Genomic DNA, 14,052 nt, shown 5'->3' on the forward strand with positions numbered 1-14,052 from the left:
TGGTTGCATTCGATGAACTGTTATGTGAGCAGCATTTCTATTATTTCTATTATACCGAGAACCATTTAAAGTGTTTTGAGAAAAGTGAACTCAACATTAAGAAATGCTTTTAAACATTTGTTTTACTGTCCAAAGACACGTAACAGACCTTTAATGACAGAGCGCTGGAAAGAAAACAGGAATAGTGGCATGTGTTTACCCATTACAAGCCAACTTTATTTAATCGTTTTATATTCCAAGAATTTTTAAACATGCATTCTTCCAACATGAATGTAGAGAAAAGTAGGTAAACTATTGTCATTGTTTTGATGATTTAGACCTTCTCTTCCATGCAACTACATTCACAAGGTCAAAAGGTCAAAAGGTAATCAGAGAACAGGGAATGGAAGAAAAGAAACCGAAAAAAGAAGAACAGAAACCTGGACATTTAAGCCCGGTTCTAGTTGGCTGAAAACACACACACACACACACACACACACAGCAAATGGCAAAAAGATAATATCATACAATAAAAATATGTAAACTGTACCCATTCCGGTTGTATGTGTAAAAATGAACGCCGGTGGCCTTTTTGTAATAAAAAAGTATATCTAAAATTACTCCTCCATTAGCGCCCAGGCTTCTTCAGCTTTCGTGTAGTACTGGTTAGCCAGTCGACCTTTCATGGCCTCCATGGCAGCTTCTGCTGCTTCTGTAAACAGATCACCTGTAGAGAAGGATGGTAGGAGCCGTTAAGATGGAGGCAGACGCAATTATATACACAATGGCATTTAATGAGAAACTTTCAATAGATATACACTCAAGAAAAGGCTTTTGATATTGAACATTTTCTTACTGTCAACAAATCCCTCAAAAAGACCGAAACCAGCAGTGAAGGTCGATAAGAAGCCTCATCTAATAAACAACTCTGCCCATTCTCAGTAAACTATTTTAAAAGGAACACTGCACTGAAAATCTATCTTTTGAGTACCAAATAATCAACCCGCTAGGCTCTGAAGCTTAGATTCACAGCTGATGATGGATCACAACGACATCCTGTGGCATGAGTCTCTCAAACCACCTCTCCGCTGGAGCTACAAGGAAGCTATAGCTTGAGATGGAAAATGTCAGTGGACTATTCCTTAAAATAATGTGTATTCAACACATTGAGGTGTTAAGCCAGCATGGGGTCCAACCTGCTCTCTTTGGGTCTGCGGTGAGGCTGCAGCCTCCCACTTGGTACATCTCTGCCACTCTGGCCAGCAGCAGGTAACGAGGCTCGTCCTGCGTCCCGTCGAACTCTCCTCCCTCGTCGTAGTCCGTCATGTTCAACACACTTTCATACCAGTGAATCGCTTCCTCCCAGTTCCGCTTTCTGGATAATTGAAAATAACAACAAATAAATAGTGCACAAACCCTTTAGCAAAAATAGTACTATCTTCTCTAGAAATCCCTCTAGGGGGCAGTGTTATCATATCGTATGTTCATCCACAAGTCCATTCATAATACAAGTTAAGTTAAAACTGAATCACTGACCTGTCAGCTGACAGATTGATCCCCGAATCAAAGGCTCTGGCCACGATGATCATAGAAGATCTGTCGCCGGCCTCCGCAGCCAGCAGCAGGTACTTGAAACCTTTCATCTTGTTTCCAGCGTTATCCTGCCAACAACACAGACCATGTTAAAACACAAGAGTTGACGCTGTACAAAAGCAAAAGGCTAAATAAATTTGCGCGGCACCTCCAGCCCCATTTCCGGCAGTATGTGATGAGGCAGCTGCAGACAGCACTGTCCCAAGGCCACGATGGCCTCCAGCTCTCCGCACAGCGCGGCTCTCTCCAGGTGCAACATGGCCGAGTCCTGGTCCCACGGCTCGTCCTTCTCGCAGAAGCGCCCCCCTTCATGGTACCGCACCAACGCCAGGTGGACCTGGTTCAGGAGGAAGGGGAGCCAGAATATATTCAACACATGAAACTCGTCTTGAAAAGCAGCTTTCAGCAGACGCAGGCGGAGTCAGAAACTTAGCAGAGAAATTCAGAAATGCAGGATGGGGGCCAGGTGGTGTTGACAGGAGCTAAAATTCATCAAGTGTGTTTTGTTTAATGATACTAATTGTTTGCCTTCTTATCAACTGCTTTCGCCCGCCGCTCTCTTTACGATAACTGTGTTTGTTTTGACCTATAAACTGTTTTAATGGATGTTGTTTGTTGTGCAATGCGTCCCAATCCCTAACTACAAACTAATGAATTCCAACCAGGTTCACTTTCAGGTGAGAAAGTACCAGCAAGATCTTAGAAATTAGATTTCTTGTATACTAACAGCTGAAAGCTTATCATATTGCATATACTGTATACAATCCCCATGTAGGACACAGCAATTTAATATGTGCTCCTTTTTTTTTTACGATCAAGACTAAACCAATCTGTGTTTGGTGTAAATGTGTGTGAGGTGTGAGGTTTTTGTCGAAAGGTTTATTCCTGCTCGAGTTCATTTCAATCCTTCGACCCGGCCACACACACATCATCTTTATTGCCGTCAAACCAACCGATCTGATCTTTTACCTTCCCGAGGACCGACTGGCCGATCTTCTTCTGCATCAGAGCGCTGAGCCGCTCCACCTCGGTGGCCACACAGGAGGACCGGTGGACGTGAGCGCGAGACGAATGGTAGAAGCTCCAATTCTCCTCCGTCAGCTGAGGAGGAAAAGGCAGTCAGGGATATACGAAGAAGGAGAAGGAACGGTGACGCTCTGAACCACAATAGTCAGAAAACAAATCATAGGATGAAGGGATATGAACACTCAGGAGTGTACGCAGCCAGACAAGTTTGCTTTTTAATTTTAGCTGATGGATGACACAGCTCAGAGCTGGAGGAGTACGTCCATGTAGGACTCAGTGAATGCAAAAATCATGTAAAGCATGATGGGAACAGGAGCACACACACACACACACAATTAGCAAGATGACGGAGTCGGTGAAGCAGAGGTAGATGGTGTTTCCCGTCCAAATCTCAGTTTTGCTTTCTTTGCCTTTTGCTTTTTTTGTTTTCATTCAAAACAAAAAGGCGCATCCAGTGTAATCCAATCAAATGTAACTTGAGATAGCGATGAAACCGCCTGGCGTCACGAGCCTCCGTGCAAATAATCACCCATTCGTTTTCGGCATTGTAAGAATTTAAGTTTGAAGTGGCTCTTGGAGACGCTGCCATCTTCCTCTAATGGGGGGAACACAAAGAGCAGGAGGAGCTAAATCAGAGGACAGGTGAGGAACGACTTCTGCTGTTAAATTAAGTGATGAGAAAAAGAAAAGAAGAAAAAAAAGGGAAAACAGACAAAGAGAAAGAAAAACAAGGATGAGGGAAATCAGAGGAGGGTATTTGATCACGGTGATGGTGATTATGACATTCACACACTGTTGTCTCTACGTCTGTTTACCCGTCTGAAACTGTCCTCGTCCGACTCTGAATGATGCCGTTGGTTGCGATGATGGGCCTGAGTGACGATACAACATGCATTTATAAAAACCTACACTTTTCTTTATGTGGGAAACAGCTGCTGAGAGGACTGAAGGACAAAGGAGAGTGAACAAGAGAAGTCTAACATGTCGGGGTTTGATAATCATTTGTTTGAGATAATATTTGTGAGTAAACTTACAAGTGGGTCTATAAATTAAATAAATAAATTAACCGAAATCCCGGTCAAAATTAAATCAAACAAAAGTCAGACGTAAATATTTACCCCGTCCACATGGTCATGCGGGTCTCCTTCACTCCTCCTCTCGCTGGGATAGCCGCTGTCCCCGCCGCTATCAGAGTCCTACAGACAGAAATGCATATTAAACCAGTGAAGTGACTCGTGGGAGTTGTTTGGCAGCACTGCCGAGAGCAGCTAAAAGATCAGAAGATCAAGTGTGAGCCGTTTATATATAGAAATAGATACAAACGTAATGTAAAAGGACAAAAATAGAGGCTTTAATTGGAGCTATTGGGACTCAACATGGACCTGAGCTACACTGACTTAACTACAGTGTAGTTAAGAGTTATCGCTCACCTTGTTTTCACCTGTGTTGTAATAATTGTGTCTTTCATGCTCGCCCATTCCGATAAATGAAAAGCCTGTAAAAATGTAGAAATAATACAAAACTATTTGAATGGTGGACACCATGCTTAACTACATTAAAATGTACTGTAACACACGTGCAGTATGTAATGACATTGTTCATGGACACCGTACCGAGAGGAGACTTTCCCAGAAATCCATATGCAGCCAGCGGGGAGCAGGGCAGCGTGAGAGGGGAGCAGGGCACCGAGTCCACCTCGCTCTCGTCCACAGAAGACGTCGCAGACAGGCGGGACAACAGCAGAGGCGCCCGGCTTCCCGACATGGTGCGAACGCGAGGAGAACCGCAGGGCTCCTCGCACCCCCTCAGCACCGTCTTGGCTGACTTCTGACATAAAAGGAGAGCAATCTTTTTTTGATGAAACGGCAACAGAAAAAGCAGAATACTTTGAAGATAAGCCTCCCTCTTCTCTATACTTGGTCGTCCAGCTTCCGAGTCGATTCCCTCGCGGGCTGAGCTACTTGCCCTGGAATCTACGAGTTTCCAAATCTTAGGGACATTTTTTTGGACATTTTTATTTATTATTATTATTATTATCTTAACTACTTATTAACTATTTTTACCCTGACCCACTGTGTTTTCCCCTGGCCCTGACTGACACTTTATTTATTATTATAAAAATGTTACAATTACAAGCAGTTTGTTGGTGCAGTCCAGCTGGGATTTCTCTGCAGGGGAAATGTCAAAAGACGTCAGGCCCATGCTCTTGCATATCTTGTTACACAGGTGGGAGTGGAAGAACAGCGCCATGCCTCGCACACCTGGAACACAGGGATGTTTTAAAAAAAAATAATACATAATATAATTTCTCACGTCACACGTGTATCTAGCAGCATCAAAAGGGGAACTGTACCTAGATTTCCATCTCCGAAGTCCGTCCCCTTCTCTGTGTGGATCTGAGGGTCAGTGTAGAGATCTCCAACTCCTTGGATGTCCACCACGATCAGCTGGTGGCCCGATCGCTCAAAAGAGAAGTGACTAAAGGCCTGATGGATGCAAAAAGAAATTAATAATTTAGTATTAGCTCTAACGTGTATTAACACTAAAAAGGTGACGCAGCGCACCTGTGGGGTGAGTCGGATGTTGTCGTCCCTCACGAAGCCAGAGTTGGAGTTGTATTTGATGTACTTGCCCTCGATGTAATGTTCCAGGTGGAAGAGAGGTTTACCTGGTCTGTGCGTCATCTCTATCACACACATCTGCATGATGTCCACCTGAGGATTAGAGAGAGGTAAACAACACTCGCGTCCCAGCAGTACAGGTCCTTCAGTGCCCAAATGAAGAGCAGCCGGGCTGATGATTACGTAATGCTAATGTCATGATGGATGATTTGTCACATGCACAAACAAGATGTGCAGTGAGCCGCTCCTAAGGAATATTAAAAGGTAAAAATATCAAGACAAACATAGACCAAACAGACAATTTTGAACACGCTCAAGTGCATTGTTTTTTGCAGCGACTGATACTCTCAGTTTTATTGTTTACTGTCCTTCTATTATGATGAAAGTTAACTCCCAATTCTTGAGTCTGAACAATTAAAACGCAAACGCTAATTGAATTGAGCCCCAAGATGAAACCTGAAACTAATCTAGAAATATGTGTGCGTATAATCAAAGCATATTTATATTACCTTGCATAATAACATTAATAACACAATATGCTTAATACCACACATACATACAATCACCAGAAAGGTTATGTTTTCTGATTTCTAGTAGTTTTTGGTGCAGATCTGGCTGCAGGTGGGATTTCTTAATATTGAGATAAGATGTTTTAGTGAACTACTGAATTTAGAGTGAAAAATAATCTCACACATTGTATTATTGAGTAACGGCAATTATTTTTGATGCAGATTAAAACCCAAAATAAATATTTTTGGGCTCATTGACATTTTTCACACTTGTTGGACATTTCATGGGCCAAACGATCAATTGCTTCAATTAAATTTTAAACTAATCGATAATGAAAATAATGATTCCATCCCTAAATCTAAGATTAAAACACTGGTTAAGAGGGTTGTGCTGGTCACTGATGGTCCTGTTAACTAGGCAGCACTTCAGACGACTGTACATGTTCTTTCTGTACCTGTTTGGGGGGTCGGTGGCGGTTGTACTCCTCTCCCCAGAGTTTGGCCTCCATTTGCAGCCTGACGTCTTCAAAGTAAACCGTCCGGTCCACCGTCTCCATGTAACGCTTGGACACATAGTTAGATGCTGACTTCCAGTTGTTGCTGTGTGAGAAATTTGACACCTTCTTCCTGGAGGGAAAATACATAAGATATTACATTACTGAGCGGTATTTCAGTTATATTTCAATGTATTTATAGTTCACTCACAGATAGAAACCGTAATAAATACACACAACTAAAGCCACATCCTATCGTACCAGGCGCCAACCCTCTGGATGATCTCAATCAGAAGCTCCGCCCTCTCGTGTCACTTCTGGTTGCAAAATAAACAAGATGGCGACGACCAAAATGCCGAACTCGAGGACTTCAAAACCGTAGTCCACAAACCAATGGATGACGTCACGATGACTACGTCCACTTCTTATGCACACATAAAATGTCCATGCTCTGCACTATATGTACAAATCCCACAGGGACCGCATACTAGCGTTCCTGATTTTATTATTTGTACTGGTTTGGGCTTGTAAGAGCTGGATGATTTATTTTCATGCTCAAGGTTTTGTCAGAATGGAATATTTCTGTGGGATACTGCAAACAGCTAGTTTGTGGGAGGTTGTTGGATGCCTCTAGTTCACATTTCCCACATAACTGAGGTTTAAACATGAACAATTAGACCAGTATACCTCCTCTCTTTCATTCTGCAGTGGCATGAAGAAGCCAGAACAATAAACAACCAGGGGATCAATTGAGCCGAAGCACCGGGGCCATCGTGCGACATTTTCCGTACCATCTTTGGCTCGGAAATGACAGAATTTGTCAGCAGCTGTCCTCTCGAGTCGGAGCAAGAAATGTGAGGAATGTGTTCCTGCGCCATTAAAAATAACCCTCTGCTCTTTTTACACCGAGACCACTGAGGCCTTTGTTACTAGAACCTGAGGGCATTAATAACTGCTGGATGAGAACTGATGAATGGAGAAAAATATTCCAACTTACGTTCTGAAGCACTCCCTCATGGCACCTTTCCCAAACGGCTGTGAGAAATAAATAAGACAAGATATGAGAATATATTTATTGTTTTCATAGTGGGAATACAATCCTTATCTGAAGAGCAGTAATACCTGGGCAGCCATCTTGATGTGGGTCTGGTCTTGAGCCCACTCTCCTGTGATGGCATTGTACCTACGAAAAGGGACAGGGAATTTAAATGAACATTTAAATGCCAACTCAAATGTGGCTCTCTGAACATGATGGCTGCTCTTTAAAATCACATCAAATCAAATCCAACGGTTCAAAATTTCCATTTGTCCACTTTGGTTTGTAATCCAATTTTTTTGCAAAACATATGGCATTTCCATCAGCCTCAGTTTTATTTAGTGTTTCCTGCTAATTAGCAAATATTAGCATGTTAACACACAAAACTAAGACGGTGAATATGACATCTGCTAAACATCAGAATGTTGGCACCTTCATTGGAGCATGTTCGCGTGCTGAAGTTAGCACACAAATCTGGAGATGAGTTACTAATCAAAATCATTTATTTTAGGGGCAGCACAACGTCCAATAATATGTAATACTAAATCTACTGCAGCTCTTTAAAACAACGTCTACTTTCAAGCAGAGTGGCCGAGAGACTGTTGGTCATGTGACTCTGCTCTCTGGGGAGAAAATGACCCACAGATAATAAATTGGTGCTAGTTTTTTTTTTTTTTTTTCTCCACCTGTTCTGCCAAGTTACTCTTTGCCCTCTCGGAGGGAGTTTCTATGTCAACAGCTCATTATGAATACTTAATCATCGCGGCACATAAAGCATCTGGCTTCCTCTGTGGAAAAACAATAAAGAGTGAGGAATGAAACAGAGGAGTTGTGTGTGTGTGCTTTTGTGTTTCTTCCCAAAAGAGAGGGCCCTCTGTCTCTGCAGCCATTACTTTTTGGGATTTAAACTCATGTAATTAGGGAGGAACGCATGCAGTCGATATGGCGAAACAAATGCGTGTCTACACACTGTATGTTTGGGTCAGCGTGTCTGTTTGGCTTGGCGGCGCGTGTGTCCTGAGTTAATAAATACTGCATGTAATGTAGTTGCAGCTGCGAGTGTTCACAGCTGAAACCCGGGTGACGTTGAACTACAGACTCAGTATTGGGCTTTCCACCTCCACTGAAACAAGAACAGAGCACTTTTCCAAACTGTTTTCTGCCAACAAACCGTTTCAACCTGAGGAACACAGCGTACCAACGTGACATTAATTCCTTCTAGTTTATACTACAGGGTGGGGGTCGGGGTTTAGAGAGGGAAGGAGGAGTTTGGTTACTTGTGGGTAAAATTAGCACATGAAAAGAGAAAGCGGAGGCTAATCCCAGCTCCTGACAATCCCTCCTCTCTCCAGTCAAATCCCAGTCCTGTTTGTAATGTAACGGGCATAACACACACACACACACACACACACACACACACACACACCACACACACACACACACACACACACACACACACACACACACACACACACACACACACACACACACACACACACACACACACACACACACACACACACACACACACACACACACACACACACACACACACACACACACACACACACACACACACTATTCTTTCTTATCTGAAAACACTCATTTAATTGTGTATCTTGATATAATGTGTACGAGAGCTCTGCAAGAGGTGTGCATGTTCATGTAGCCGCCATGTTGACTGGAATATCTGAGTTAACGCTCAAGTATTCCCACCTGCAGGACGAGAGGGCTAAAAAAAGACCTGGGCAGGCCAAAGGGCATCAATGTGCCCAGTGGAGGGGCAGTAATGTTTGTCAACAGATCAAATGTAGCACCACTAACCCATATATGAGCCAAATGTGAATAGCAGCATCGACTAACACCATTTTATCAATATTTCATAACAAAGACTTAGATGACTGTGTACTCGTTAGTAGTACTGTAGTTCCTCTTAAATGTATAGCATATTTCCAGTTAAATGTTTTGGTTTCCCAGCCCCGCAACATCTCACCGCTCTCATCAGCTTTGTTTTTGGTCAAAGCAGTCCGATTATTATTATTCAACGCTACCTGGCCAAGTGGTAAACACAGTGGAGCATTTAGCAGCCAAATAGCCATAGAATAAACTTTGTGAATTGATAATGAGTTTTGTGTTTACAGCTTGTTGCATTTACGCCGACCACCAAAGATAGCAAATAATGCAGCTTTAATTGGAAGTTCTGAAGAAGTCAAACAAGGTTGTAACATGGGGCAAAACATGGGTTAGGGATAGGCGACCTGGGAAAGATGATGACTGGTGAGGCTGGTTCTATGTTCCTGGTATTGTGCATGCTGGCTAACTGTCATGGCTCACTGGTACACCTGATGGGGCTGAGCCATCGTTAGCAAAACGTGTCCTTTTTACTGCTACAAAAACTCAAAAAGCCTTCTGTGTTGATTGACAGCCACACACAGTTGTTCGTACCTGTAACGAATGCAGGGTTCAGTCTCGATTTCCTCCAGGTGAAACTGGGCCCAGGGGTCGGGCATCGCTTTGGCCTTTTCGATCGCGTGTTTCCAAAGCTCCTGGAACGAGCAAACACCACTTATTAGCAGACAGTATTAGTTTTTATGCAAAGACAAAGGACAAATCAGGTTCGCAGGAGGAGAAATTTAGGCATTTCAAAGCCTTTTTTTGTGCTCTCTGCACTACACTTTCTCTCTCTATTGTGCTAATTTTGCAAAGTAATTTGTTTCTGCATTAAGCATCTTTCTGGTATTGATCAAAGTGTTTGTATTTAATCAGTTTAGGGCTAGGGGAGCCCGCAATGAGGATAACTTATCAACAAGACTCAGGGATGATTACACTTATTTGGTTTGTTGTAGAGATGGACTGATATCATCCCCAATCTGACTCCAATCACTGGATGACCTATCCGTTACAATGGGCTGATCTGGTATCGGATACCATTAATATCAATAATAACAATTCAGATCTAACCATCTATTTGTAATATTTTGTTTAACAAAGATAGTAAAGCAATGATTAAGCTAAGCTTGTTGTTGCCTTACAGATAAAAGAATGATCCCAGTCATTTCCACACAGTGAGGCATACTGCTTATTAATTAAACATCGGATCGGTACTCGGTATCGGCCGACACCTAAAGCCCAGGTATCGGTATCTGATCGGGGGTCAGATTGGTGCATCCCTATTTTGCAGCAGCGTGGAAATCAGGAGAAAAGAAAGGTTATGGGATGAAGGGGAAAAAAAACATATCTTCAATGCAAACCAGAAAGAAAATCTACACGCGTTCAAATAAAAAGGATAGGGGTACATCGGGTTTAAATGTTAGGCAGGCCTCAGAAAACATGTATTAATTGGGGTCAACCCAGGTCTCCTATTCAATAACATTAAGTGAAATACATTCCATTCACTGCTCCCTCAATGTGAATGTGATAACCATGTGATGTTTCTTGGCCATCTGCCGCCGTGCCATAAGCAATAAATAACTTTTCTGGTGGGAATCAAGTGTCACTAGTAATCCAGACCTGCTCCGGTAACCCAGAACCCTGACCCACGCAGCACTGCACAGCTGCACGTATTCCTCGTACACCACTGGTCACTGTGCAGCGGGCGTTCGGGACATGTTCATATATAGATCGAGGGAGTTCCATGAAGAGAAATGTGGAGGGTCAGGTTTTTGAACTGAAAGAGGATCACGGCTGTTTGTGACAAAAAAGCTGACGTTGAACCTCTCTCCCCTGCTGGAGTGTGCAGCTTCTCCGTGCTTTAAGACCAACATGGTGCAGGACTGAAAATACAGTCTAAGCTCTACTTTGTTTCTGGGATTTCATTTTCTGAAATGCACTTTGAGAATAAAGCAGCAGCATCTATAGGCATTTTAAAAGCTTTCTGAAACCAAAACGACAATGAAAAAGACACATTTTCTGTGTAGTTTGGTGAAATAACAGTATAACATTCATGTTTTATGTTAAAGTAGATTGATTAAATAAAACACATGGATACGGTGAGAAGAAAGGGAGGATGAATTGATTAGAATACACAGCAGTCATGAAGAGAGGAAATGAGAGGAGGTTGAAAGTATGTGGTTACAAAAGTGGTTGTTTTTTTAAGTGAAGGAAAAGTAAAGTAAATTAAAGAGTGCAGTTGGGAAAAGGGAGGCACAGGTGGTCACCGGTGAAGAGGGAGAGAAGGAAGATATAACTGATATATAACGTACCCGTGCTCTCGGTGACAAAACCCTGTACGGTCGAGGTTCTGCCAACTTTTCTGTTTCATTCTAGGCAGAAAAGGTAAAGAAAATGTACGGATTTTCATCAACAAACAAGAAAACATTACATTGCAAAATTAAAAAAGTTCAGATAACATAAATTGCCTTGTTGCTTTAAACAGCAACAGTACACATCCCGGGCATTTGGCTGGAGTCCAGGGGGTCTTATCAGAGACCAGCCCTTGTATCGCTCACATGTGGAGGAGGCCCGACTCAAAGTGGTGAGAGACGTGTTTATATGCAACATAATCACATGAAGTGAAAAACACTGTCTGGAACTTCCTGTTCTTCAGTGAGATTGCAGTTAAGAGGTGTCTGCACAGCTTCAGTAAATAGATGTACACATGCTGGTACGTTTGTGTGTGCAGGCATGTACAGATCATATCTCCTAATAAGGCAAAGAGCTGTTCTCACAGACAATTGAAGAACTAAACAATCCCTCAGCACTTTATTCCATCATGTTCTGATACTCTTCCATTTGGCATCATGTTGCCGAGGCGGTTGCTCACCTTGAACATAAAGTTGCTCTTCGGAAAAGAGTTTGACAGCTGCCGGGTGTAAACCATATTCTTCAGGTAGTGACAGATGTCTTTGGCGGAGTCGTCCAAGATCGGGCAGATGAAGTGGTCTTCGTCATCACTGGCGGATTCACTGAGGGAGGAGGCCCGCTGGTGGGGGACACTTTGTTGGACGAGGGGCCTCTTGGCGCTTCCCTCCTCCTCCATGCTGAACATCATGTCATCCTCCATGATGTCTGCTGTGGTGTTGATCAGACAGGAGAAGAGTGTGAGTGGACCGAGAGAGCAGTGAAGGGCACCAAGTGGAAAGTAATGTGGAGTTAATCTGTGGCAGGCAGCCATGTAAGTAAGTGTTTACAACAACAACCCTGCAACATAGATGCACAGCAGATCATCTCATGTGAGAGAGTTATCTGTGTTGCCTTAGATGTGCCCGCACCATGACATTACCTTCATATGAATATAACATAAAATCAAAAAATACATTCTTATGTGATGTTGATTTAAGGCATTAATTGTGAGCGTCAGCATGCAAAAGCCATAAACATATATGTTGTTCCGCAACTGCAATCGAGGAGCAAATTGTGTTTGAAGATGTCCAGATGGCTGGTGGAGAGGAATGCAGATCCAAGCAAGATAAACAACCTGCACAACAATGTGCTAGTGCGGTCACGTGAGCTGTCATATCACAGACATAAACTCAGCAGCTACCATGGATTGTGTATATTATATTAGAGGATGATGCAATACGAGTTAATCCAAAGGCATTGACGTTAGTTTGGTCTATTGTGGCCAACACAACCTACCTTCAAACACGTCTTTAAATCACCGTATCTTGACAGACTGTAACGTTGGACGGGTCCTCTTCCGTCTCGCGGTTTCAGTGAGAAGTTAAAACAGATAGGGAGGAAGCAGCAGCAGCAGCGAAGGCTAAACTCTCATCCCGGACCAGCCCGACTCGGTCCTGGTTCTCCAATGTATCCTGAAGGTCCGGGAACGCGCCTGGCAGCGGGGTTGTAGTTCTTGTTACCGTCCGCCACCGCGACGCGAGCCCAGAGCACGTAGAACGGGAAGCCACACCCCTGCATCCTGCTGCCTTCAAGGCTCACGGAAATAGAAAACCCGACACGAGCAAGATTATATGGGTGCACGTACCGCATGTACCGCAAATACATACATACATAACAATTAAATTGAAAGACAGAAACGGGTGAATCGGTTAAAACGACGACGGAAGAGCATTTGAAAGCAGCACCGAGTAAACAACTAACTACTAACGCCAAAACCGTAGAGTCGGTAACGTTAGATTAACGCTCTCGAGAAGGGGACTCTCGGAAAGTTGACTCAGGAATTTCCGACAAAACGTTACACACATAAAGCACACGTTGTGTATAAGGAAGAGGGGAAACAAGCATATATGCAGACGGTCTACGAATGGTGTTAACACCAACTTTACCGAGCAGTCGTTACTCGGTAACTAGCAGCAGGAAGGATAAACCAACCGTTACTTATCGATATTAGCGATGACACATTGAAGATGTCTCTGAAACATAGATCAACAGTCGCTAAAATGCTGTTGTGAGGTAGCGTGGCCGAGTGGTCTAAGGCGCTGGATTTAGGCTCCAGTCATTTCGATGGCGTGGGTTCGAATCCCACCGCTGCCATGTTTTTTGTTTGCTATATGGGAAATTAAAAACGACCACCAGGAAGGCTAAATCTTCTGCCTAATTGTCAACACAAATCAAGGATTTACAGGGCCATCGTTTGGCTAAATAATTCGAGAATTAAAAGTTAACGCAACTGTCAACAAATGCAAATATCGGAAATTCCAGGATATGACAGACAAAAAAACGAAATCCTCTCATTTGAAAATAAAGATGAATTCTTTAAAACATTGATTAATCCGAAAGACCACTATGATAATCAAATTCAGAAAATATTTCAAATCAACAATAGAAAAGGGGTGCCCCATTCCTTGTTTCTACTGTACCATTTCTCTATAATAAAAACGTACCACACAAAA

At 43.0% G+C, this 14,052-nt stretch overlaps 1 protein-coding gene and 1 non-coding gene across 3 annotated transcripts; one reads left to right on the top strand and one right to left on the bottom strand.

Moving 5' to 3' along the window:
- Window positions 1-189: 189 nt before the first annotated feature.
- On the bottom strand, window positions 190-13,120 carry eef2k (eukaryotic elongation factor 2 kinase). Of its 2 annotated transcripts, XM_034558570.1 has the most exons (20): window positions 12,836-13,120; window positions 12,021-12,268; window positions 11,461-11,520; window positions 9,704-9,804; window positions 7,345-7,405; window positions 7,220-7,257; window positions 6,184-6,355; window positions 5,163-5,312; window positions 4,952-5,084; window positions 4,732-4,859; window positions 4,212-4,425; window positions 4,029-4,093; window positions 3,717-3,794; window positions 3,414-3,470; window positions 3,128-3,193; window positions 2,542-2,673; window positions 1,721-1,909; window positions 1,516-1,640; window positions 1,176-1,354; window positions 190-706 (listed from the first exon to the last, which is right to left on the bottom strand). In XM_034558570.1, the coding sequence occupies exons 2-20, from the start codon at window positions 12,258-12,260 to the stop codon at window positions 597-599; spliced, it is 2,298 nt and encodes a 765-aa protein (XP_034414461.1). In that variant the 5' UTR covers window positions 12,261-12,268; window positions 12,836-13,120; the 3' UTR covers window positions 190-596. The 2 variants fall into 2 exon arrangements, with proteins under 2 accessions (XP_034414461.1, XP_034414462.1); XM_034558571.1 differs by lacking the exon at window positions 3,128-3,193 and having other exon boundaries at window positions 12,836-13,102.
- A 491-nt stretch (window positions 13,121-13,611) lies between these two features.
- Window positions 13,612-13,693, top strand: trnal-uag. The gene has a single exon. It is a non-coding gene; the product is annotated as a tRNA-Leu (tRNA).
- The last annotated feature ends 359 nt before the right edge of the window (window positions 13,694-14,052 follow it).

Source organism: Cyclopterus lumpus, chromosome 19, assembly GCF_009769545.1.
Source record: "Cyclopterus lumpus isolate fCycLum1 chromosome 19, fCycLum1.pri, whole genome shotgun sequence".
In the NCBI taxonomy this organism is placed as follows: domain Eukaryota; kingdom Metazoa; phylum Chordata; class Actinopteri; order Perciformes; family Cyclopteridae; genus Cyclopterus; species Cyclopterus lumpus.

Coding starts and splice junctions, on each gene's coding strand:
- eef2k (XM_034558570.1), bottom strand. CDS start 12,260: ATGGAGGATGACATGATGTTCAGCATGGAGGAGGAGGGAAGCGCCAAG. Junction 4,426..4,731: donor ACTGCACCAACAAACTGCTT/GTAATTGTAACA, acceptor CTTTTATGTCAG/AAGTCAGCCAAGACGGTGCT. Junction 1,355..1,515: donor ATCAATCTGTCAGCTGACAG/GTCAGTGATTCA, acceptor TCAATTATCCAG/AAAGCGGAACTGGGAGGAAG.